Genomic DNA, 27,812 nt, shown 5'->3' on the forward strand with positions numbered 1-27,812 from the left:
GCCTTGCTGATTAAGAAAAACAAAAAAACAATCCTAGAGTACTTTACATTTAAGGCATTTAGCAGACACTCTTATTCAGAGCGACTTACAAAAGTGCTTTGCTATTTACCCAAGAATAACCTCAGCTAATTTGAATAGTCTGAACATTCAAAGATACCTCTAACTTTAGACACTACTAAACACAAGTCAATAAGGTGACCACTCTACTATTCGCCCAAGTACTCTCGGAAAAGATGGGTCTTCAAGCTGCGTTTAAAGACAGGAGAAAAGAGAAGATGGTGAAAAGTTTGCGTGGGTCAGATGCAGATGCTTCCAGTAGATTCCCTGTAGAAAGATGCTTTTGCAGTAGCAACTTCCGTTCTAAACCTGGTGAGAAGAAACTGATAGGAGTGGAGGTCGGAGTCGAGTCCACTTCTAACCCTTAGTATTAAATCCAATCTGTCAGTCAGCTGGTAAATCTGATATAGAACAAAATTTAGTTTAAGAAAGACTAGAAACTCATCATAGCACTGAGACAGCTCTAGTGAAGATGATGAATCATCTTGTCACCTGTGATCAAGGGTGTTTTTTATTAGTAGTACTACTTAATAACAGTGCAGCTTTTTATACCATATGCCACAGTATCCTTCTAGAACGAAGAAAGAACATGGTTGGGATCAAAGGAACAGCCCTGTCATGGTTCAAATCTATGGCTCTATTTTAGGACTATTCATATATGTTGCCACTGGGCATAGTTATAAGCAAATTATGGCATTATATTCCTTTTTGCAGATGATACACAGCTGTACATATCAGCCAAACCTGATGACAAACCTGAAGAAAGAAATTTGTAAAAACAAAACTTGCTCCTACTGAACAGTGCCAAAATGGAGGTTCTCCTTTTGGACCCAAAAGCTGCAAGAAGAACAATACTAATGTCATGACTGGCTATGTCAGACTATGTCAATGAGGGATGAACACTTGCAGGGATGGTGCGATGCAAGAGAGTTTATTAACCAAAGAATAAAGGGATAACAAACTGAAAAGCAGCAAAGTACAAGGCCAAATGAAAAACAAAACATACATGTGACAACTGAATGTGGGCGAAAATAACAAACCCACCTGAGGCTGGTGGAAGCTAGGGAGCTAAGCTAGAACGTGAACCATAAAAGGCGAAGCAAAAACAAAACCTAAACCAACTGTCCGAGCCAGAGCAGGAAGCACGAGGAAGTCCCACGGACGTCCTTGTGGAATCTAGAACCAGAACTTGACCTTGACCTTGACCTTGAATACGAAACAAGTCGCCAACACACCAGGAGGGCTCAGGGTGAATAATTCTCGGCCACGAGACTGCTCGCGCCAGCTCCCTAAATACCACAGCCTCAGGTGAACCAAATCAACGAAAACAAAGAACACAAATCAGACACACGTGAGGTCATAAGAGTCATAAGAGTCCGTGACCAAAGACGTGAACTTGAACTTTGAACTGAAAGTCTGTGAATCATGACATGAACAGAACATCAACTTAAAAGTCCTTGCAGCCTGCGGACCGCGGCTCGGGCCGCACCCAGGGCGGGCGCGGCGACACGGACATGACAGCTAAATGTTGGATGTTCCTCAATAAACTTTCTCAGCTCATTCAAAATGCTGCATCTAGGGCCTCACTAAAACTATAAAAAATGGTCACATCGGCCCAGTCCTGTCAGGACTGCATTGGCAGTGTACATTCCATATTATATTATAAATTATACAATTATAAAATGTTAGTATTTACATACAAAGCCCTACACAATATCACAATAACAATAACAAGATAACGTTGGGGACTCAGAATCTCAATCTTCAAGTCAAGGCTGAAAACTTACTTGTTTAGTTAGCTTTGGATAATTAATGTTACCCTTTGGATAAAGATCGCAGATCCAGGGGTTAATGAATAATGTGTAATAAATATTGAGTCCAGTGAGGTAGTAAAGTGGTTGGTGTGGCGCAACAGATAACACCACCACCTGCCATTGAGTTACAACACCACCATGTGGGAGACCAGGGTTCGATTCCTGGTCTGAGTGACTATGCTGCGCTACACCAATAAGAGTCCTTGGGTAAGACTCCTAACACTACATTGGCCCTCCTCTGTAATACGAGTAACCTTGTAAGTCGCTCTGGATAAGAGCGTCTGCTAAATGCCATAAATGTAAATGTAAATGTAAAGTTATTTGTGCAAAATGCTTTGTGCAAAAATGCTTCCCATTTTATCTGGGGTAAATGGTTGGAGAGAAAGAGAGTATGTGTGCATGTAACAGAAAAGACATCAGTTCAGAAGCTGAGTTGAGTTGAGAAGTCTGATGGCTTGGGGGAAGAAGCTATTGCAGAGTCTGGTCGCATTGGACCGGATGCTGCGGTACCTTCTTCCTGATGGCAGGAAGGAGAACAGTCTGTGTGAAGGGTGGGTGGAGTCATCCACAATGTTGGTTGCTTTGCGGATGCAGCAGGGGGGTGTTGAGGCCCAGCAAGCTTAACTTCCTGGTGATATTCTGTGGGATGATGGTGTTGAATGCTGAACTGAAGTCTATGAACAGCATTCTGACGTAAGTGTCCTTCTTCTCCAGGTGAGTAAGGGAGAGATGAAGGGTGGTGGTCATGGCATCGTCCGTGGAGCGGTTGGGACAATATGCAAATTGCAGGGGGTCCAATGAAGAGGGCAGAGGGAAGTGCAAGCGTATTGAGCATGTCTTTAAAGACATTATACAAAATCAGGAAAATAATACACAGCAGACCTCTCCTCCATCATTCATTTTCTCTTTTCGTCTGTCGTTGGCTCAGACCTGCTATTCCTCGTTACTTTTGGTAGACATGCCTCTACATCTGTTGCAGCAAAAGTTGAAATGTTTAGAACGTTTTCAATGCTCCGTGGAGTATCCTCTTGACCAGAATTTTCATTCTTGTGGAACTTCTCTGAGAAGCTTTGCATGGCTATACTAACATGAGACATAGGTAACTACACAAACAAATCTATTAATACATAGTAGCAACATAGTAGATATTTTAATTGCAATTAGGATGCTAAAAAGCTTGGCCAACTTCAATATCTATTTGTGCAAATATTGTTTAACCGCTGCATTTGAATCTATTTGTATGTTTTAATCTTTAGATGTATTTATTAAGCCTTAAGGTAATATTAAGGTAATTTATTATTGCCTTGTTAAATGTTAAAATAACATCTTTAGATCTTTGTGTCCATAAAACCCTTTGCAAATGTGTATTATGATCAAATACCATAACATTTATGTTAGAGAGCAGTCATGGCAAGTAACTAGCTTTAGCCAGGTTAGCATTAGCCAACTGTCGCTCAAATTTGCTGCTGCTAAGCAAACCAGTTGTGAGAATCTATCACAAACATTCAAAACAATACTGACCTATTTTTTAAACAGCAAAAATAAGTCATTGTTACCAACCTATTGAGCAGAAAAGGACAATATCCTTTTAGCTCCTCTCAGTTCTTCCCTTGCCTGATCAACATGTTTCTTGGCCATCTCTCCTTGACAATGCATGTAGCTAGCTAGCAAGCACAGTGTAGTAAAAACTGAGATGGTATGCTCAGCTCAGGTATTACCATTTTGGTGGTGAGCTAATTTACTTTTGAGGACTAGGCTCAAAGAGAGTTGGAGTAGTCTTAAAGTGAGCAATCTTTAATCTTTCTTAGTCTTAAAACTTAAAAAATACTTTGACCCAATACCATTATTTTATGTATTCCACTGAAACTTCGTAGTAATTAATGCAACGTGTCAATACATAGGACCAATAGGACTTCACAATTGCTTCACAGTTTAAAATTTTTAATCAAACTACAGTGTGTGCAGAATTAGGCAAGTTGTATTTGAGAGGATTCTTTTCATTATTGAACAACTATGTTCTCAATTAACCCAAAAGACAAAAGATAAATATCAAAACTTAATAATTTTTGAAGTTGGAGTGTTTTTTTTTTTTTGATTTGGCTATCTTACGAGGATATCTGTTTGTGCAGGTAACGATTACTGTGCAGAATTATTAGGCAACTTAATAAAAAACAAATATATACCCATCTCACTTGTTTATTTTCACCAGGTAAACCAATATAACACAAAACTTAAACATTTCTGACATTCAAAAACAAAAACAAATCAGTGACCAATATAGCCACCTTTCTTTACGATGACACTCAAAAGCCTTCCATCCATAGATTCTGTCAGTTGCTTGATCTGTTTGCGATCAACATTGCATGCAGCAGACACCACAGCCTCCCAGACACTGTTCAGAGAGGTGTACTGTTTTCCCTCCCTGTAGATCTCACATTTTATAAGGGACCACAGGTTCTCTACGAGGTTTAGATCAGGTGAACAAGGGGGCCACGTCATCATTTTTTCTTCTTTTAGACCCTTACTGGCCAGCCACGCTGTGGAGCAATCATGTTTTTCTTGAACAATACCGACTTCTTTCTGTACCACTGCTTGAAGAAGGTGTCTTCCAGAAACTGGAAGTAGGTCTGGGAATTGAGCTTCACTCCATCTTCAACCCGAAAAGGTCCCACAAGTTCATCTTTGATGATACCAGCCCATACCAGTACCCCACCTTGCTGGCGTCTGAGTGGAGGTCTCTGCCCTTTACTGATCCAGCCTCTGGCCCATCCATCTGGCCCATCAAGAGTCACTCGCATTTCATCAGTCCATAAAACCTTAGAAAAATCAGTCTTAAGATATTTCTTGGCCCAGTCTTGACGTTTTATCTTATGTTTCTTGTTCAAAGGTGGTCATTTTTCAGCCTTCCTTACCTTGGCCATGTCCCTGAGTATCGCACACCTTGTGCTTTGTGATACTCCAGTAAAGTTGCAGCTCTGAAATATGGCAAAACTGGTGGCAAATGGCATCTTGGCAGCTTCATGCTTGATTTTCCTCAATTCATAGGCAGTTATTTTGCCTTTTTTTTTCCAACACGTTTCTTGGGACCCTGTTGGCCATTTGCCATGAAACGCTTGATTGTTCGGTGATCACACTTCAAAAGTTTGGCAATTTCAAGACTGCTGCATCCCTCTGCAAGACATCTCACAATTTTTGACTTTTCAGAGTCCGTCAAATCTCTCTTTTGACCCATTTTGCCAAAGGAAGTTGCCTAATAATTAAGCACACCTTATATAGGGTGTTGATGTCATTAAACCACACCCCTTCTCATTACAGAGATGCAAATCACCTGATTTACTTGATTGGTAGTTGGCTTTCAAGTCTATAGAGCTTGGAGTAGGACAACATGTATAAAAAGGATGATGTGATCAAAATACTCATTTGCCTAATAATTCTGCACACAGTGTAATCTGCCATGATAAGCCTTAAGCATTAAGCAGCATGTTGTTAATGTAAATTGCAGGTAACCTTAAATCAGTCTGGAGTGTGCCTCCTCCTTTCCATTTAAAAAGTAAAAGAATACCATAGAAATCTTTGAATGCTCTGTTCATTTCTAGAAATCAGTGGAAATTTACAAAGTCTATATAATTGTTTTTTTTTGTATAGTGCTGTGAGCAATGCTGTGTGTCCTGTATCACAGACATAGGGTCACTATTTCCAATCCTGGACAGCTGGTGTTCAGTAGTGGTTTTCTTGCTCAAACTCACAAACATGCAAATGTGGAACACCACACAAAAATGTGAAGACTGAGTGATGCAAAAGCATATTACACACAAATTACTGCAATAAAGCTAGTTTGAACAGTATAGATCATTTTATTTTTGCATTGGGTGGTCACTACAATGAAAAGCAAACAAACAAACAAAAATATTGATAATTTGTAAAACATGTTTTTTATATATTAGCCCTTGCTTACATAAATCATTATCCAAAGTGAAGACAAAAATAAAAGCACCAAAGGATCAAAGACTCCAGTAAATCACTTGTAAATTAAAATATCTAAATATCTTTGAAAGAAACAATGACATCACTTTGTATCCAAGCAGAGTCATTATACCATGCAACATTGTTGCCGTTACAGTGGTTATCTTCTTTCTTGTCCTTTTCATGTTTCATGTTCATCCATCTCCTTTTTAATCTCAGCAATGTAATGGTGGTCTTTACCAAACACCACATCCATGATAGACAGAGCCTGCAATGAAATTGATTTCTATATAAGTTGTCTTTAGTGATTTACTCTTACAGGAGTTATAAAACCGAAATCACAGTTTAATTTCCACAGAAAATATGAATGGACAATGATAACTGATTTCATAATGCAAGATGTATAGGTAATTTGCACCAATCTTACCAATTCTAGGAATGCTTGTGACATACAATAAGCGTACAATACAATACAATTACCATTGCTCAGCTTCCTGCTTACATGGACTACAAAAACGTTTTCATACATCAGCACAGCAAAACTTGGTTTGCTTGTTTAAATTTGTTAGCATATTGTCTAACAGACTATCAGTATCATCCATGTTCCATCCATAGACTTCATTCTCTAGGTTTTGGACTTTTCGCTGTTAACCTTTGGTTAACTTGCAGTAAAAGCAAAGGTCACCAACCCTTCCAGAGACTTACCATCCTATGCAGTTTATTTCCAAACCCAACATACCACTCTCACTACATCTTCAACATGTTAAATTAAATGTAGAGTGAGGTGTACTAGGTTTAACTGAACTCTACAGGAACATGTATCTCTAGAAGGGAGTCCTATTATGTATAGGACTCCTTATGTTTTATATTTTTCAGTTGCAAATATAAAAGGGTATCCTTAAAACGCAATACCTTGTTCAAAGCTTTAACTCCTTCAGTTTTCTTCCCAAGGCCTAAGTAAAGTCTTCCAAGTTTCAGGTACATAGAAGCCACATTGAGAGAATAGGGAGGGTAATGTACACTGTCCAAAAAAAAAAGAAAAGAAAATGCAGTCTCATAACATTTTTCTGCATTATTACAATGCATTTCCATACTCATTACAATACTGACACAAATAATCATACCTATAGGGTGACACAATTTTCTCGCCATACTTCATAGCTCCATCCCAATCTTGCATATAGAGACAAACACCCATAGCCTGATACATCATGTGCAGCATGTACACGTTGGTGTCCTCAAAGATGGAGCCCATCTTCTCCATACTTAACTCACATATCTCCAGCAGTTCACTGGGAGGTACTCTTTAGTCAAGGACCAATGCATTATATTTCAGGATATGATTTAAAGCCATCCTAAAAATCCTGTCAAGCAAGTGCAGAAGCCGCTTGTTAAATGCTGGTAAATGAGCGCCCCTACATTAGTGCTTTAATAACTTCAAAGCACTCCCCTTACAATACCACATCAGCTTGTCAGTTCATAATAAAATGCTAGTTCTCGCAGCAGAAAGGTATGGTAAGAAATAGTCACCCACAGATGGCATTTTTGCTAAGGTTCTTTTTTGTGTACAAAAGCACCAAGAAGTCTGGTCCAGATTTATCTTTGAGGAATTTTAAAGGGCTTGATTGATTGAATTCACTAATTCTAGCACTAAATGAAGCCACCACTGCTGAATTTAGTAATTTTTAAACTTAAGTCAGGCAGATACCAAACCTTAGATTCCAGTTACTTTAACCAGTAATATTTTTATGGACTTTTTAAATAATAAAAATAGACAACAAATCCAAAACTCAACACTTCGTATTACATCTAACATGTTTGTCACCTGGTGTAGCTGATTTAGAGCAAACCATTAGAGCAAAAAGTTTAAAGTCCACCCACTTCCACAGCCAGAATTAGAAGTCTCCTCTGCAAATTGAAAAAACCTGTACACTTGACTCAATTTCCTAAGAACTGCTAAAAGTCTTACTACCAGTTATAAATACTAAATAAAACAATAGTAATACTAAAAACATTTTTTAGCAATACTAAAAAATTACAATAGTAATACTAAATACTAATTCAAAAATCTATATAAAACCTATAGTACATATAGTTCCTTAGTTTAGGGCATGTACCCAAAGCTCTGAAAAAAAACATGTATATGTAAGATCTCTGAAAAAGCTGTGGCCCAACATCTCTGCTCATACCTGGGTAATAATCCACATGTATGAGAAATGTCAATCAAGGTAATCAATCCAAGGTAAAGGATTTACCAGAAGACCAGAATCCCCCTGGATGAATCATTACAATTGCTCTCTACACTTTCACATTACTTAATTATAAACAAAACAATATGCTCAAAAACACAATACAATTTCACATGGCAATTTATTTTCATTATTCTGCATTGTAAATTAAAACAAAATAAGAAAACTAAAAATAACATAAAAAGTTCTCTCTCTAAATACTCCACCCAGACTACTCTAGTGACTGAAAACTTAAGATTAATTTTAATAAGATATAAAACTTAAGATTCATCCACTCTCATTTTAAAAGTACTGGACATATGGACATTTCACAAACTAGACATACAGAAGTTCAAACTTAGTAATTATCAGCATTACGTTTTTGTAACATTTCTATCAATCTTAAACTGGGAGCATTTTGTAATTAAATATTATATTATATTCTAAGTAACCAGCTGTAAAGAAACAGAAGCATGCACACAAACTCACACATGCATACTTCTAAAAAGTAAAAGGGTGAAAAGGATATTCTTGTAGTGTTTAGCTCTTCTGAACTCCTCTATGACATTCTTGGCATATCTCACCATTTCTTGAATTTCCTCAGGCTCTGGTGGTGTACTTAGCTTTCGGCGAATCTCCATTTTGGCTTTGTCCTGTAAACCCACAGGTCAGTTTCACAAGAAAAGTGTTGATTACGAGGACCACAACATTAGATTTCTGGACAAACATTTCTGCCAAAAACTTGAGACAAGACAATTCTAGTAAAAAAAAAAAAAAAAAGGCCAAACCACCTTAGATTCAGTGGTGCACTCTTTGCAATCACAGGTAAAAAAGTAAGAATCTTGCAGCCTCTCATTTCTGTCCTCCGTTGGATACAGGAGATCGATGTAACTGTTGAAAATCTAATAAACAAAAGGTATGGCCATAATTATTGACAGTCAATTATTACTGTAATACTTTTACAGTCTTAACTCCTTAAATACAGAAAGGCTTATTACACACTAAGGCAAATTCAGTCACTACAGAAACTTCTGTACAAACTGGTAAGAACACTTTTTGCCCACCGGTGGTCCATATCATTTTTAAGGGGTTAATGTGCTAAGATTGAGCAGATGACAATTGCTATACTTTATTTTTATGATAGAGTTGAATGTGTTTTAGGTAGGCAATGATAAGTAAGAAGTTCTGGAAAATTGTGGAATTCCTAATTTTTTTTCCTTATAGCTTTTACAGACATTTTAGACAACCAACCCCCTAACCCACCTCCTCTCCAGGGTTGATTTCTTGAACAGCTCGAACCTCAGCTACTGTGCCCTTATAAGTCACAATCACATTTGGGCTACAGCTGTGGTTCATCAAAGCAACACTGCAACAGAGAGAGACATCAAGTCAACACAAACATTCAAATACCAATACTAATTTAAAAACCTCTAAAATATTTTGAGGGAGAGCATTAGGTCATATTTACTCGGGAAAGACTGCAGAGCCCAAATGAGACAACTCTTCATCTTCAATAGTAAAACCATTGCAGTTCACCTGAGAAAGAGTATAAGTGACTTTGTAAATGAGGTCTACTAGCATAAACATGCAATGTTTGCATTGTTTACAATGAAAATGTCCAAATGTTTGTGGAGAACCTTTCTAATGAATGCATTCATCTACTACATTGAATTCACTGCAAATGTACACGCAAATGTAGAGCATGCTAGTCCCTGATGGACCTTACTGCTAGGTGTGGGCTAGAGAAGTATTAAATCCCCCCTGCATTGAGCTGTGGAGCAGTGGAACTGTGTCATCTGGAATGATTGATCTCATCTAATACTTTTGGGATGAGCTGGGGAGTTGGGATGAGGTGGGACAGTAACTTGTATTCTCTGGAATGATGATGCACCATCAATCATTCAATCAATGTGATCATCCAACATTTTGACCTCACTAATGCTTCCCTAGACAGTAAATCCAACAAAAGCAGGATAAACCTTTGATTCTGGAAAAAACTATGAAACAATTAAAATTGTAAATGTGTTTGTATAGCACCTTTTATACATAAACAGCAAAAAGCATACAATTAAAAACATGCAAAATTCATTTAAACATAATGCATGCTCATAAGAAATTAAACCTCCACTTAAATGAAACTGGAACCTGATTTTTTCTTTAAAAATCTAATAATTTTAATTATTCAATTTAATAATTTGTATAACGTGGTGCTTAAAGTCAGTGAGTTGCTAAAACGCATCTTTAAACTAGCAGCAGGGTGTATCATTTCAAAGCTGTGACTTCGCTCCAAGACAATTCCACTTGGCAACAGCAGCACTAAAGGCTAAACACAAGCTCCAAGCGGGAACAATGGAAGTCATTACTGTAGAATAGGTCATACTGAGAGGCTCAGTGTTTTTCAAGAATGATTGTATGATCTTCCATAATCTGCAGACAATCAGCCAAAAACAACCAAAGAAGGGTTCCCCATCTTCTAAATGTTATCTAACTGGCCTTCTACTTAAAAATTGAGAGGCATGGGAAGAAAAATCAGTGGATCAAAGCCACCTGTTTTTTTGTTCACTCTTAACAAGCGATTGCCATATTGTATATAAATGTTAATAAATTTATCTGATCAAGGTTAAAAGGAGAACATACCATATAAGGGAAAAAGAACTGAAAACCCTTTAAAAAGAAAAGTTTTAAAAAAGTAAATCAATTACAATTATAATAAATACGAACTAGAGCGACATCCCATTCTTAGATCATAGGGTTTAATATGTTGGGCCACCCTTTGCATCTAGAACAGCTTTGACTCTTTTGGGAAGGATTTCCACAAGGTTTAGTTGTGTTTTGGGGAATTTCTGATCATTCTTCAAGACGCACATTTGTGAGGTCAGACACTGATGTTGGACGAGAAGGCCTAGCTCACAGTCTCCGCTCTAATTCGTCCTAAAGGTGTTCTCTTGGCTTATGGTCAGGACTGCAGCCAGTCAAGTTCTTTCATGTCCTTATGGACCTTTGTGCACTTGTACACAGTCACGTTGGAACAGGAACAGGCCATCCCCAAACTATTCCTGCAAAGTTGGGAGCATTAAGTAGTTATTTATATAAAATTAGGATAGTGAAAGTACTTAAAAACAAATGCTACATTTACAAGGTAGTTTTCTTTATTTATACAAAACTTAAATAAATTAACAACCCACATGTTATTTTAAGTATTATGCCAATAAATATACATTAGTACAGTTATTCATTTATTATAAAAATGCAAATAAAATCATGCAGATTTTAAAAATTTAAAGTTTTTTGTAACTTTAGGGTAAATTTCAGAGTCTTACATTTGTGTACCAAAATGGCCAAATGACTGGCAACAACTGCTTCCAAACAAAAATCTTTAAATTTAGTTCAAATATTCTAATTGAAATGTAGTGGAAAATTGTCTGCAGAGAAATACTGTTATTTCACAGATTTTAAAAGAGTGACAACACAGTTGTGCACCAAAAAAATCACTTTCATATTGGCTCCTGGTGCCATCTATTTACAAGAAGAAAAAGAGGAACAATTAATAAGAAAAAAATATACTGATACCACAATTTTACCAATGTGAAAACCATGATTTTTCTGAGATTGTTGTGATACCATGAAAATCCTGTCATACATTTGCAACCCTAGTACAGTATAGGCAGTGTGTTTTGTTCACAGATTTATGAGTTCTCTAGGTGGGAATTTTTAGCTTAGGTGCTTCTGGTTAGCTTTCCTGTGATGTTAATGAGTCAAACCAAGGCTGTGCATGTTTTCATATGCCATTACAGTAGTGTGATAAGCACTTTGTGTATTTCAGTTTTATAAATTGTCACTTAGAGAGACAACAATAAAGATGATCAACTTTACTCCACACTACAACTTCTGCAAGTCTCTCAATTGTTGATTTGTGTACAGACACACTGAGGGCAAGGTAGTAAATAAGCAAATTACGGCAGGTATTAGAGCTATACAAAAGACAAGGTACTTGTCAAGGCTCTGCAGACTCCGCAGCTTCTCTTACTTTGGCCCCTAGGCCAACTGGCTATTTCCACATAATGTCACTTAACAGTGAACCTGAAAGGGAAAAATCTACAGCTTCTGACAATGGTGGTGAAAGTTGCCACTCAGCGAACTCATGACCGAGCGAACTGATGAGAATCCACCGGTCCTTGAACCTTAAACACCTTCTTTATTGCCCCTCTTCAACCCCAATGCACAGTCAGACTAAAAAGCACACCTTTTACCATTTCAGTATAGTGGGGCATCACAGACTATAGTGCCTCTTATGTTGGGAAGAATTATGTTCATGCAGAGTAGCAACCTGAACGGTTAATGCTGGTACTCAACAACCCACAAGGGATGGCAGAAACCAAGAACTGGGAGATCTGCTGGGAGAGCTAATAGATGCTGCCAAAGCATATGATTACCTTCCTAAGATCTCCTATCTGGACACTGCCAGATTGTCGAGAAGTTGCCATTTGCACTGCATCGAAGGTGGTTAGCTCAAATCTAGCTGTACAAGGAGCAGCACACGTCTTTTTCTCTTCCTGCTTTCTTCACAGACTTTGTCTTTAATAAAGCACACGGACGAAATTACCCTACAAGTGATGCCTACAGGTCCTTTCATGTCTGTGCAGCCAAAGAAGACACCAGGGTACTTACTAGTCCGAAAGTATACAACAGCCTGCTCTGAGTCTTGCTATGCTTCTGCCGAGAAACTGACAACTTTATTATAGACATTAAGTAATTGTTTCTTTATCAAAGAAGACCACCAGAACAGAAGGTTCTTGTGGTTTGACAGAAATGACTCCAGCAAGAACATTGACGCAGAGGATACTAAGCCCTTCATATATGTCGCTGATGGCCTTTTGTCATTGTCTTCAGCAATCAATGCCACAAACCTGCTTTAAAAAAAAGGACATAAGATGGAAATGGCTTGCATCTCTTAAGACAGCATTAAACTGTTCCAAAATTCTGGGAGCCTTTACTTCAGCAGAGGTGGGAAGTACCAAGTATAAGTGGATGGTTTTACTTATACTCCCTACATTTCACAAGAAAATCTGTACATTTTACAAAAAGGCTTGTTACTTCAATGTTTTTTTGACACAATTGTTAATCAGGAAGCTAATCACGTGCTGCTGTTAGCTTCAGTTCTGTAATCCAATGTAAATCATTTCCAAAATGATCTTTTTGAAAAAATAATTTACCTATAACCATTTATTGTGATGAACTGCACTGAACCTCTTTTACACTTGCCACCTACCTGATCCCGCTTGCCAAGTTAAATACAGCGGTGGGGATGTTTTCCCTATAGTTCCCCCAAGTTATTTCTGTGGATCCTAAAGGGCAAGAAACCAGAGCTTTTCTGCACTCACATCTCCATGCATTCTTGTCCTACATCTGGTTGGAGCCCCAACCTCATGCACAGTATGGAACCAAAGATGGAACCGAATTTCTGCAGAAGTCATCAATGCTAAATAAACAAAACTGCACATCAGAGAATATAAATAAAGTTAAATGTATGTAACACCTCTCCTCTAATACCTCCCCCTGGGTATATATGTAATAGGAAGAGTTACAAGTCCAAGCTGGAGCGTTCCTTTTAGTATAGTCAAATCTTCCTGCTCCTCTAGGTCTGTCATTCTCCTCATTCTCAATGCCAGAAGGTTCTGAGCAGTCTCTCCCTTCTAGTTCTGAGTCACATTCTTCCAGTGGAAGAATTACTCCAGGTTCCTCATCTGTAGTATTTCAGCAACCACTGGCCTCTCCCCATTATTGTTTGGGACCATTTTCTCCAATAGTTCACTCTCAAGTGACTGAAGCTGAGGCAGCTCTACAATAACATTATGATAAGCAATATATGGTTTATGCTCTTCATACTGAGAAGATTCATCTGCCTCATTCCCTTCTGACTGTTTAGTCGACATTTTATTGTTTAGCTTTGTCCTTGTTTTTTCTGTCTAGTTTATACGTTCTGGTCACTGGTCTGCAGGGTGACTGTGTTGCAAGCAACCTCACGGACTCTCCTATAGGTAAGAGGTGATCTCTGTGTGATGGGAGGTCCTTGTACTTCCCCATCCCGCTTTCAGGACTCGCCTGATAAACCGGTATGCCAGGCATTTTTTTTTTTTACTACGAATTAAATCAAAGAATTCTACCTGTCTTCTACCTGTCAAAATACCCAATATCCTTCTTTCAGAGCTCATGATAATGTCTTATTTCTCAGATGTTTTTGCAGGCAGCCTCTGATGCAAGTCTGTAGGTCTTGTGGAGGCCGTCTTTCATTCTCTCCACATACTGGAAATGTTTACCCGGCTCTTCGCCATTGGGTGGGGTATTCACTGCAAGTCGAGCTTCTCTCCCAAACATTAGAAAATAAGAAGAGCTTATAAGAAGAGTGGCTTTGTTCCTTGTACAATTATATGCATGGACCAACTGACTTATATGTTGACTCTGTCACTGCTTTTTTGACAGATACAGGGTCTCCAACACTGACAAAAGGATATGACTGAACCATTCTGGTTGCAGATACCTTTGCGAATGATAGGGTGTTGTTATGCTCCTGTGGGATCCCAACACCCTAGAAGTTCCCTAAGGAGACGCTTTCATATTCTCATCCCTGGTCTGAGTGTATTGTAGCTGGCAAGCCATAATGTACGTAAAATGTCTTAAAGAATATTGGCCACGGTTGTGGCTGTATGGTCTCGGCTAGGAAAGACTAAGGCATAGCGGGTGAAATGGTCATAAAACATTAACAGTTCCCTTAGAGTCTGGCTCCAATAACAGGAAGTCATTCAAACTGTTGCCTTTGGCTTGCTCACTGCGGTCTGAGGTTTTCATGTCTTCTTACGTTGTCGATTCATTGCATTTTTACTGATTACTAATTCTGTAAAGCTGCCTTATGACAACACCAGTTGTAAAAAGCGCTATACAATTCATTTTGATTTTCATTTATTTTTTGATTTATTTATCCAATAGACCGCTGCTTGTTTCAATCTGGGTGTTAACCTTTAGGGAAGGGTTTTCCTCATGATCTATCGCAAGTGTTAATATAATCGCCAATATCCCTCATCATCCTAGGCCAGTAGAACCTGCCCTGATAAGTTTTGTGGTCTGTTTCACTCAAAGATGACCCGATTCATTGCGTAGGGTCTTCATGACTGCCTGTTGGTACACCTTAGTTAAGACCAAATGTTATAGCTCTTCTCCAGAGTGGGTTTTGGTGACTCTGAAAAGCTTATTCATGATAGATTTCGGCACTTAATCGCTGTAGCAATGTGACAGTAGCGTCAGAACTTCATTCTTGCAAACTTGGCCTGTTTCCACCATGTGCTCTACTGGGCCAATAACCGCATTCAACTACTGAGCTTTCCGCAGGCCAGCGCTACTTATTTGCTCTAAATGGCCAATCCCATCTGTATGGGACAGCAATACACCTCAATTACAATTTAAGGAGGAGCTCCTAATTGGTTCATCAGTCTGACTGGGTTTTCTAAAACATCACTGGTCACAGTTAGTTGGGAGACAGATTTTACACCTGCAGGTGGAATCTCTTTCCATTCCGTCAAAGGACTATGAGACAAGTCAGCATCAATATTATGTCGTCCAGGTCGGTATAGAAGAGTGAAATCGTAGGTGGATAATACAGAAAGCCATCAATAACCTGACACGTTCAGCTTAGCACTGGTCAGTACATAAGTGAGTGGATTGTTGCCCAGTTCTCACTGCAAACTTAGGCCTGTATAAACTGTCATGGAATTTATCCACAACTTCCCATTTAAGTGCAAGAAACTACAGTTGGTGAATGGGGTAACGTTGGTCAGCTCCATTTAGTTTACAGCTTGCAAAGGCCATGGGCCTCAATCCCTCAGGATGCACCTGATAGAGTACAGCATCTAGGGGTTTAGGCTTACATCGACATGAAGTATATAAGGTTTTCCTGGGTCAGCAAACGCTAACAAACATAGCAAATTGGAAAATGCGTAAGGCAATAAATTATCTTGTGAAATGCTTGGACCCAGCACTCCCCAAAAGAGTCTGACTCCTTAAGTTATTAAGGAGATCAGACTTATCATTGCCTTGCATATTCTTGTTACTCCCATTGGCAGGTGGCTTGGTAAGGTCCGACTTTCAATGAAATATTCTCTATGAAACAGCAATAAAAGCCACAGAACCCCCCCAAAAAAAGACCTTAATGACTTTAGGTTGGTTGGCATCCTCCAGCAACTGACTGCGCCTACCTTTTCTAGATCTGTGGCAACCCCAGCAGATGACACAATATGGCCTACATATTTGACCTGCGGTTGACAAAACCAACAGTTGTCCAGGGACAACTGGGCCATACTCCTCCAACCTGTCCAGAACCTTTGGAAGTCTTTCTTCATAGTCTTTTCCTCACAGGGCTGTGAGGGTAATTCCGATATCCTTATTAGGTAGTACATTTAAAGTATTATCTTTGGCATTTTTTTTTGCAGAGGGTGTGAGGTTTGTGGTCACAATTTGCTGTTATGTACTACTGCTGGTAATCCACGGCTTCCTTTACCATCAAAAACGTTGCCAAAAAATAGGCAGCTATCTAAAGGAGCCCATGAGAAGAGCTTAGAGGAGCTGCTAATTGTTAGGACATATTGTGACATAAGATTGTGAATAAGTCATATGCCTAACAATAGAAACTTCTACATTGTGCTGCTTTTGTTTACTCAATAATTTAATTTTGCAATGTTTACATTTTTTAATGTTTCATCTTTAACCTTTGGAGATATCAACTAAATCAGCTTGTTTTAATAATTTAATTAGTGTTAAATTGTTACACTCAAACGGTAACAGCACCATCTCAGACTTGGTGGACTTACTATTAGATCTCTAAACTTGAAAGCAGTCATTATAAATTAAATAAGTGATCAGAAATTAGATGTTTTTTGTCTCAATGAAACCTGGATTAGACCCAGTCAATATTTAGCACCAAATGAAGCCACCCCCACAGGTTAGAATTACGTACATAGCTCTAGATTATCAGCCAGTGGAGGTGGAGTAAGGATAATTTACCAGAATACACTAGACATCTTTTGATGTTCTCTACATCAACATATCCAATCTGGGCACAAATAAGAATGCATTCACACTAATTAATATTTACAGGCCTCCAGGGCCCTACTCTGAATACTCTGAATGTAGAGAAACTGATCTGGTCAGAACACCAGATCAATGCCAGTTTCACACAATTACTGTTACTGAGTGATAACCAGTCACTGCAAACAGTGTCTAACAGCAGGTACTGGCAGCATGCAGCAATAGAATTTCACACAAGGCATGCTTTACTTTTGACACTCGCAAAACTTCTTGATGCACTTCTCAGGTAAATGACAATTTATTTAACTGTGTACTTTAAATGTACACAGTTTATAAACTATTTTTACACAAATATAAGCATAGTCACCAATTCAACTGAACACTTATACACACCTACCTGGGCAAAGAGTTCTGTAAGTGCAGCGTTATTCGGGAAATCCAGATGTCGAGAGTAAAAATGATGGAGTGCAGCAATATCCGTTTGGTTCATCTCATTTTTCTCATTGTCTACCTTGTCCAGATCTGACATGCAGTAAGGTTGACAATAGTTAGAACTTCTCATTATGATTTAGAAAATTTGTTTGCTTCAATAAAATTATTATAATGTAACACTTTGTTTCAGTTCATTTGTTTCCCCTGATCCAACTGTACAGATAATGAAAATTATTCAACTTTTGGAAAACAAATCACTTTAAATGCCACAAACGAATATAGATTACTTCAGTGATGCTGTAAGTTCCACAATGTCGTGCTAATGTCTTTTATTTTCCATTTACTGGTCATGATTTGTTTGATCCTGACCTCAACCATCTAAAATTTGTAGACTGTGCTTAAAAGATCTGTGCCAGAAACCAGCAAAGTGAAGAGTGCCAAGAGTGGTCAAAAATCGATTCAATTCAGATCGATTCAGAATTCAATAGACAATTACTTGGTGACATCACACACATTTCAAGATGCACAGTTTTACTGTTCAAGTTACTTTTTACAATAATAATTCCCTCAATCCCAATGCAAAGCTGTAATGAAAATAGCCTGAACATGATAAAACCATAAGCCATAAGGCAACTTGGTCACATCTATAGCAACATCACCCTGGTGGGTGAGTGGAGAGCAGAGTTCTATTAGTGTGAGGGGTCTCACAGGTTGAGTGAAAAAGTCAACCCAGATACGTTACAAATGAGAAGACCGGTCACTGGTTGAAATAAGAATGCTCAACATGGTGTCTGTTTACACAAAGTCCTGCCCTTCATCAAAAAGAGCTTCATCAGCTTGCTGGTTACGCTATGAACAGAGGAGGCTCCAGTCAGGCCATGTTAAAATTAAAGTGTTAAACCAATTAAATCAATACAACTGCAGCAGTAACACAAAATACTTTCAGACTGAAATCTGAAATTACAGTTTTTTTTGCTGATTAAAGGAAAGGTTCAGTTTTGTTATATTTTACTGCTGCAACCTTGCTCATCCTTAGTTGATATGTAAAAGTTTTGAGTTTCATTTCCCTTCTGTAATAGCAGGAAAGTTAAAACAGCCCATTTCTAAAAAGGATATTTATCCTTATTGTCTTCATTGGTAAGTTAGCAAATGCATAAAACAACCTCAAGCTAATAATTAAAAGATTTATATCTATTTTTTAAATCTAATAATTGATATTTAATAATACTGTAATGTATTTGCATTGCCATTGTAGTTTTCACCATTGTAGTGTTCCATTGACTACTTTAATTCCCACTTTACATTTATTTCCAGAGTCTCTGTAAAGATAAATAAAGTTAATTTGAGGATATATTGCAGGTATAAACATACTTACGTGCTTCAAACTCTTCCAGTGCCAACAGCCTTTCTGACTGAGTGCAATCTGACTGGAACTTCTAAAGAAAAAAATTAAGACAAAACAGCAATAACGGCAGTTCTGATTTTAGAAAACTTCTTTCTTTCCATCTTATGGTTGTCCGTCCTCAAACAAAGTAAAACTAGCAACTAGGTACTAGTTTGCACTACCAAAATTTCAGTCGAGAGATTTCAGTCAACCTACAAACATTTTACTGTAGAGTAACTGGACTATATACACAGCAAATTACTTACAGATACAGTAACTTAATAGTGTGCAACACAAATAAAAATAACTTTCCCATATCCATTTCTACAACACAAACTTATTTCTAGTTCAATATCTAGTGCTTGCAAAGCAAAAAAGAATTAGAATTAGAATTTAATTACAAAAATTAGAAAGATATTTAAGAATAGACAACTAGACAGGTGTTGAGAAATGGAAAGTGGTATATAGATAAACACATAGTTGTCGATAGATAGAAACACTTTTGAGGTAGAGAAGTTTTGGCTATTATTTTTGTATTCTGGGTGTTCAACAACCGGTCTGTCCAATTTGTGCAAGCAAAACATTGTCCACAACAGAGAAACACTACTAGACATAGGTAAACGCTGGACCTCCTGCCTTCTGCTCGCAAATGTCTGATTGCTGGAGAACAATCTGTAGTCATTCAGGCAAGAGATGGTGGGTTTCTTTGGAACTGGGATGATTGTTGCGGTTTTAAGGTTGGCAGGAACGTGCGGACTTTGCTCTTGTAGTCAGTGACTGCTTGGACTCATTGCCACATGTGTCGGGAGTCTAAGGTGGCATCGAAGAAGGCTGTGATTTGTGTGCTATACTTTTTTTCAGCTCTAATGCCAGCCTCAGGTTGAATTACTTACTGTGCCAGATATGAAGGCTTTCAAGGTTTTCAGCAGACAGCAGACTTCACTGTTTATCCATGTTTTTTAGTTAGGAAATTTGTGAATTCGTTTTCTCATTCACATCATCCAAACACTTCTTGGTGAACCCAGTGACAGATGTAGCATATTCTTTTACATTAACAAGAGTAACTGGGAGCAGTCTTGTAATGCTCACTCTGCCCTTTCAGGCCACACATGCAGTCTTTACTGTTGCTTTTATGCGTTTCAGCAGCTGCAGGTATGTGTGCTTGATTAGAGAGATATGGTCACTCTTACTGACTAGAGGCATGGTGCTGGTTCTGTAAAAGTTCCAGGTTTGGCGAACTGTCTTGAGTCTCAGTTTGTGCAGTCCTATCACACTCACTGATTAAGTGTTTTGAAAGGCTGATCTTGGCTGCCATAAAAAGCAGTTGTCCTAGCACCCTGGACCCTCATCAGTTTGCCTACTGGCAATGCATACTGCACTCAACCACCTAGAGGGAACAAACACCTACGACAATGCTATTTGTTGACTTCAGCTCTGCCTTCAACACAAACATCCCATCCAGACTGGTCTCAAAAATAACCGGATCACGGACTTCCTCATTGGCAGACCACAGTATGTTAGAATGGGTGACCACACCTCCACCACTCACAACTGCTTTGCAAAACACTGCTTCAAGTTTGCTTATGACACAATTATAATCGGCAACATTAACAATGATGAGAGACCATACAGGGAGGAAGTGAAGCTTATTGCAGAGTGGTGCACTAAAAACAACTTCTGACCTGGTCACTCAACACATTACATCATTAGGAAGGCCAAGCAATGCCTACACTTCCCCTGATGGCAGAGAAGAGTCAACCTGCCACAACAGCCGCTCTGCAACATCAAGGTCCACTGTGAAGAGCATCCTGACCAGCTGAATCACAGTATGGTACGGTAGTGCCACTACTGCTGTACACAAGTCCCTGCAGACAGTGGTAAAACTTACAAGTACATCACTGCAGCTGCCCTCCCACCCATACAGGATCTCTACAACAAGAGATTACAGAGAAAAGCCATCAGCATCTCTTCTGACCCCACTCACCCCAGCGACTTCCTGTTTCAACCCCTGAAATCTGGATAGAGGTAAAGGAACATCAGAGCTAGAACCACCAGATTCAAGAACAGTTTCGTCTCGTTTGCTGTTAAACTGATCTCACCAGCAACACCAACCTCAACCTGAAAACACAGACACACTGATCTTTCCAGTTTACTTAACATATCCGCACTGAACTCCACTAGTTTAGGGACAGTATGCACTTTGCCCTTTTACTTATCTCTGGATATATCATGTGTACTCTCCCTATCTGAACACTAGCTGCTACTTATTCCTGCACTGTATACTTTGTTAAGTCCTACCTATTCTGCACTGGAGATGTACTGCACAAGCCTGTATTACAATTATGACAAAGTTAAACTGAAATGAATTGAGGTATATAGATATAGACAGACAGTGAGGCACTGTGAACATGCCAAAACAAAACATGACTGCATTTCTGTAAGCGCTGTGTGGTATTTAACTGCATTTAATTTTAGTACAATCACAGTCAAGAAGGTATTTAACCAGTGTTGCTGGATAATACAGTTTTGCGCTGGGACTTTATGAACATATTCTTAATCAGGACACATATATCTTTAATAAAAGTGGCATTATGAAGGAAAATATACAGCTTTCAGCCACTGGCACCATAGGCGAATACACAAAATCAGTGGATTTAGTGTATGTACTAAAACTAGTGTTACTGGCACTTTATGAATACAATCTCCAGTGAAATCAAACAATTATCCACGCCTGTACTACTGATTTGATTACTGTCAATAAAACCATATTCAGTTTCTTTAAACTGCAATTAAATATTTTGGGTTACAGTACAGTACAGTTACAGTGTTTAATTTGAGAAGGTCTCATGTGCACTCATGTTTATTATATAAATATGATGTTATATCTTTAAAGATACAGCAATTTAGTTCAAAGTCTTTTAATGGCATCTCCAACAGTGACAGCTTTCTAACTTTATCTTTAAATCTTTTACAGTTATGTCCAAGTCCAGTTGGTGATGCCTAAATGCCTTTCATGGTCTCCAACTGGCAAATTATTGATTTTAATTTATAGATTTTCTTTTTACCATCTTTTCTTGGTACATTCAATATTTCAGATGTCGGAAACATATTGCCTATAAATTAAAATCAATAATTACAACGGCACCATGTCCCAGACAAGATCAGAGACCTCATTCTGGACTATTTCAACTGTTTCAGTCTGAGAGTCACATCTGAAACAACATCTGCGGTTCATCGGCTGGAAATGGGCATTATTACTGTAAGTACAATTTCAGTGATTTCGTTTGCGATAGCTATTTATATGCTGGTGAAGTCAGCGGAGGTGGAGTGTAGAGGTCCACTCACCAGGTCAGGTGTGCAACAGCCCCCCATCAGAGCTTATATGGACAATCTGACTGTGACCACAACATCAGTACCAGGTTGCAGATGGATCCTTCAAGGCCTGGAACGTCTGGATTTAAAGCTGGCCAAGTCTCGATCCCTGGTACTGAAGAGGGGGAAGGTCACTGACCATTTTCGCTTCTCCCTTGGAGGTGTCCAGATACCTTCGGCCAGCAAAAAAGTTTTTAACCGCACCCTGAGGGACACTGCTGCACTCCAAGCAACTGGCAGAGAGATACTGGCTAACAGCAGGGGCTGCCAGGCAAGTTCAAGCCCTGGATGTACCAGCATGGCATTCTACCACGTCTGCTTTGGCCCCTGCTGGTCTACGATGTGCCAGTGACTACTGTTGATGGCTTTGAAGGTCACCAAACACTTGCAGAAGTGGCTGGGCCTGCCACATAGCCTCAGTAGCATTGCCTTGTACGGGAGGAAGACCAAGCTGCAACTCCCATTCAGTAGTCTGAAGTCAACTGACAACAAAATCGCTGTGGCGGGAATTGAAGTGAGGACTGGCAGGAAGTAGAGAGCTCAAAAAGAGGTGGAACAGGCAGAAGAAGCAGCCTAGCCTTAATTTTTTTTAAATTATTATTATTTCACTAAACTTTTCCCCCCAGTTTCTTTAATACTTACCTTGTACCGAATATTGTAGTCAGTCGAATATTGCAGTCAGGAAACTTACCATTTATTAATTAATTTACCATTAATTAACAGGAATTAACTGGTAATTATGGCAATTAACAGGAATAAAATGGGAATATTCAAAGATAAAGATGAGAAACCTACATATAGTTGGCAAAAAAAATTATACTCAAGCATAATCTTGGCTAAAATAATTTGATGACACCAAAACAGTTGAATAGCAAAGCGGCTATTAAGACCACACCCCCTGCATTCACTGTTCATTCATTCCATCCCATGTAAAGCATGGGTCCGGATGATTTCTAGAAACCTTGTGGGAAAATACCCAAACCTTTATTTGATTTGATGATTATAAATAAATATTTATTAATTCTTGGTTAAAGAAACCCATTAAGGCAAAAAATATATGTAGCTAGCCTATGCTAGCATTGGTAAGCTAACCTCTTGCTAGCCTTTTAACCTTGTTAAGCTAAGCTCTTGCTAGCCTTGATAAACTAGTCTGAAATGAAACTGCTCATTAAGCTTTATAGTCAATACAAATAAGAACCTCATCAAAACTTACCTGACTTTACACAGTCCTTTGGTCCAAATGTGTGCTTTCAGCAGTGGTAAGCGTAAGGTTTTTAGAAATCATCTGGACATTTGCTGTACATGTGATGGAAGAATGAACAGTGCATGCAGGGGGTGTTGTCTCAATTGTGTAATGTGCCTGGAACTGATAAGCAGCTTTGCTATTCAACTGTTTTGATAGATCAAATTATTTTAGCCAAGATTATGCTTCAGTATCTCACCTTTAGCTTAAAATATTCCCATTTCCCCCTTTTAATTCTCATAATTACCCGTTAACTCCCAAGGTAAATTTATTTGTATTGTTATGCCTTCATGTCTGCTGCTTACAATAAAAACTATACATTAGTGATAGTGTATGATATCGTTCCTTTTAATTATCCAATATTTCCTATTTAATCCAATATATTCCCATACATTCCCCTGGAAAGTTTCTCTTGGTAAAGTGATATCCTCTTATGGATTCTCTTACCACCGTTATGCTGATGACACTCAACTCATCCTTTCTTTCCCACCATCTGATACACAGGTTTCTAGCCGCATCTCAGCGTATCTCGCTGACGTCTCTTCTAGGATGGTGGTTTTACCATCTCAAAATTAACCCCAGCAATGCAGCGGCATGGGTTTCTAAATCTAAAACGTTTCTAAATTCAGCCATGTCACTCCACTGCTGCATTTTCTTCACTGGCTTCCCGTAGCTGCCCGCATCGGATTCACAACCTTGACGCTGGCCTACAAAGCTAAGAAAGGACCAGCACCTCCGTACCTGATGGCAATGGTCAAAAGCCGATTCGCACCAAGAGCCCTTCGAGCTTCAAGTATGGCTCGGCCCGTCATCCCTCAAAATCCACGGGAGACAAGAGTGCAGGCTTTTTTCCTGTCCTGGCACCAAAGTGGTGGAACGAACTTCCCCTGGGTGTCCGAACGGCAGAGTCACTCGCTGTTGACGCAGACTGAAGACCCACCTCTCACGAGAATACTTGGGCGAATAGTAGAGTGGTCACCTTATTGACTTGTGTTTAGTAACGTCTAAACTTAGAGGTATCTTTTAATTGTTAGCCTATTCAAACTAGCTGAGATTATTCTTGGGTAATTAGCAAAGCACTTTTGTAAGTCGCTCTGGATAAGAGCGTCTGCTAAATGCCTTAAATGTTTACATTTTGGAATATTTCCCAAACTAAAGTAATCTTCCACCCCTTTGCAACCCTAATCGCTATTGGATACTGTTTCCTATTTCATGTTTATCTCTGATTTTCTTAGGATTATATGTTCATTTTCACAGCTTTTCTTCAGATTGACAGACTGATCAAATGGGACATCTGGGAAGAAATGAGCGCTTCTACAGTTTCCTCAATACTTATGCAAAAAACATATTCAGTTGGCCATTTTGTTACAGAATATTTACTTACAATGAGATGAAAACAAATGACTATACACAAAACTCAAAAATCCTCCTTACCTGTTTCAGAATGATTCTAGCAACCAGTCGCACAGTTTCTGAAGGGCACCAGTTCTCACCATATGAACACATAGCAGAACACTCCAGCTTGTGCATGGGCCAATCTCCTTTCTAGGAAAGGAGAAGAGTAAAAGGAGAAAAGTTTATACCAGCTTACTAATCCTGTATTAATCTAATCTGTACTAATCCAACTACTCTAATCCTGTATGACTGTTTTGCTTTTAAATTTTAAACTGTGAAGCAGAAGGTCATAGCAAGGAAAATGTGTCTGTCCTAAACATTTTAAGGCACTGAACATACATACAAACAAAGCATAAAGATATATGCAGTCTTACCAAATCATCACAGTCGCAATCGCTCAGAAAACATAGTGAGTGCACTATTATGGTAAATATGGTCATTTCAAGGCATACTGTCTGTATATAAATGCAAACTCATTGAGTGATGGGCAATCAAACCTTACATAATTTCAATTCACACTGATGCGCTCTGGTTTTTAGAGTACTGTTCCCTTTAAGCTCAACTTAAAATTTATTTATTTTGAAACTAAAGAATATGTAAAGGTATTTGGTGAAGGGCTTTAAAAGAATATGTAAACAACTGATGCTGCTAGCCCCAAAACAACATGGACTTTATAACTTTTTATGGCAGTATACATATGCTTCTAATGACACCAAGTTTTTGCTATTTTATTAGAAGTTAAGGAAAATGTTATTTCAAGCACAATTTTGTACAGTTAATATGTGATTAGACATACAGATTGATGAAAGACTATCAATGTTTTTTTGGGGTTTTTTTTTAGGACTGCAAGGCATGTACAAACTCTTAATGGTAAGGGCAAATTTGATAGAACACAATAACGAAGTCTAAAACAAAAGAAAGAAAAAAGAGCAACAACTTCTGAACATTAACAAACTTAAAATGTATAGTATTGTGTATTTTAAAATACAAGCCAGTAATACATGTGATGCAATATACTGGTGTAGCACATCAAAGATTCAGGGTGTACAATGCACATTTTAAACGGAACAATATTTTTAGTTTGAAAAAAGTGACTCCTAAATTTAAACTTAAAACGTCTAAACATGGCAGCTTGCAGGACTCCTCTTTTGGTCAAAGTTTATAGACAGCTTTTAAAATGGCCACCAACATATAGCTATAGCTAGGTTACATGGATATACACGGATAGTCACATCGTAGTACATAGTTATCTGATTGGGTTAAAATCGCAGGAAATTTGTAGCAGAATTTGAATCTTCGTTCTTCATTCAATTAAGACAGCATGCTATTTTTTCCGAAACGTAATTTGAGCTCAAACGGAAATGTGCTTAATGGGTACTTAGCTAGCTAGCTAGCTTATGAAAAGAGGAATTTTTAAATTACCTGGCACTCCACATTGCAGTAGTAGGCTTGTTTGCATTTTCCACACTTGGACAAAGCTTCTCTTCTGGTCAAAAGAAAATGAAAGAAAAACGTTTTAAAACAACGTTTTGTTATGTGGTCACTTGGTATACACCCACTGTAACCCTAATGCAGAGAGCAGTGCAGTTAGTTACACCTCGCCTACCAACAAAATTTTAAAGCCGATTCCGATACGTACCTTGTGAAGCAAAATTCGCAGTGGCTACCCCGTTCATTTACTGTCAAAACGTAGGAGTATGCTGGGCATGCGAAAATGAGATCACCAACTTTGAAATGTTTCGTTGCTCTGATTCCTCGGCCTTTGCCAGGACTAAAAAATCGTTCACATCCTTCAATTCCCTCAGATTTCATTTTGTGGTCGGTTGCCCCCGTTTCTTCTTTGAACTCTTCTTAACGTTACTTGCAAACGAATTCGTAGACCACTGTTTACAAACGAAAGAGAAATACTTTCTATTCTTTTCAAATGTAGGACAGTGACTACGGCGAGTCTGATGACGCCAAAAAGGTACGCCACATGGTAAAGAGAAAAGCGGCTAGCAGGCAGCTTACGGCATTTGCCAACTACAGCCTTCTGCGCAGTCCTAAAGCCCGAAGCATAATGGTACAATTTAATAGTACACATCCGAACCTTTGCCCACGACTGCAAATAGACTGCATTTTATCTGAATGAATCACAGTGCCATACTAAAAGGTTACATTCAAATGAAAATGAGCTGGACGCTGAACAAACACCTATACATTTCATTATTTACCAATGTTGGTGCCTTACTTTTGTTTCTTGTTGAACCATCGCCATCGTGTGGTTCTTTAGAATAACTACAAGTCTTTAAATATCAAAAGACTTGTAGTTATTCTAAATGTAGTTATTCTTTTACAATACCAACTGGACACTAAAAACATAAAAAATCTCATAATCGCTGTACGCAATTTAACATTAAACAACACACCAACCAATTAATTAGGTCTCTTTAAGAAGCATACTATGAGTGATGGGCTATATTCAGCCTCGACAAATCGTATAATAGGGTCAGCTTGTACACCAAGCTGATTTGTAGAGAATTTTAATCTATTGTGTGCTCTGCCTTTCCTGCTGACACACCTATCAATGAAAGAAACGTTCCCCCGTTGCACAACATTTCAGTTTAACCCCGAAATCGTAGCAAAACGGTGCACAACGTTTTGAGACTGGATCGTGCTCCTGATATAGAGTATAACATAATTCATACTTTTAACTACACATGTACCACAGGTAAGTTTTATTATCCGTTAATGTAATTAGCGGTTAGGAAGCACAAAACCTCTGGACCACACCTGGCCAAGTTCTGGCTAGCCGGATGTGAAATATCTAGGCCAGAACCTAACCAAAACAATCAGAATAAGCCCATTAA

General features: G+C 38.5%; 1 protein-coding gene across 3 annotated transcripts; it reads right to left on the reverse strand.

The window, feature by feature from the left end:
* Positions 1 to 5,705: 5,705 nt before the first annotated feature.
* On the reverse strand, positions 5,706 to 26,942 carry smyd2a (SET and MYND domain containing 2a). Of its 3 annotated transcripts, none has more exons than XM_072689882.1 (12): positions 26,603 to 26,942; positions 26,386 to 26,446; positions 25,003 to 25,113; positions 18,945 to 19,005; positions 17,535 to 17,659; positions 9,531 to 9,598; positions 9,326 to 9,428; positions 8,854 to 8,964; positions 8,592 to 8,715; positions 6,959 to 7,133; positions 6,747 to 6,855; positions 5,706 to 6,102 (listed from the first exon to the last, which is right to left on the reverse strand). In XM_072689882.1, exons 1-12 carry the CDS (start codon positions 26,773 to 26,775, stop codon positions 6,016 to 6,018), a joined length of 1,308 nt encoding a protein of 435 aa, XP_072545983.1. In that variant the 5' UTR covers positions 26,776 to 26,942; the 3' UTR covers positions 5,706 to 6,015. The 3 variants fall into 3 exon arrangements, with proteins under 3 accessions (XP_072545983.1, XP_072545981.1, XP_072545984.1); XM_072689880.1 differs by having other exon boundaries at positions 26,386 to 26,449; XM_072689883.1 differs by lacking the exons at positions 17,535 to 17,659; positions 18,945 to 19,005 and having other exon boundaries at positions 26,386 to 26,449.
* Between the last annotated feature and the right edge of the window lie 870 nt (positions 26,943 to 27,812).

Source organism: Salminus brasiliensis, chromosome 10, assembly GCF_030463535.1.
Source record: "Salminus brasiliensis chromosome 10, fSalBra1.hap2, whole genome shotgun sequence".
In the NCBI taxonomy this organism is placed as follows: Eukaryota; Metazoa; Chordata; class Actinopteri; order Characiformes; family Bryconidae; genus Salminus; species Salminus brasiliensis.

Bases quoted from the DNA above. Each gene is read 5' to 3' on its own strand.
- smyd2a (XM_072689880.1), bottom strand. From the start codon at position 26,775: ATGAAATCTGAGGGAATTGAAGGATGTGAACGATTTTTTAGTCCTGGC. The intron at 9,429-9,530 runs GTAAATATGACC...TCTCTGTTGCAG, and splicing joins GGCTCTGCAGTCTTTCCCGA to TGTTGCTTTGATGAACCACA. The intron at 8,716-8,853 runs GTGGTTTGGCCT...GTGGGTTTACAG, and splicing joins AGTGCACCACTGAATCTAAG to GACAAAGCCAAAATGGAGAT.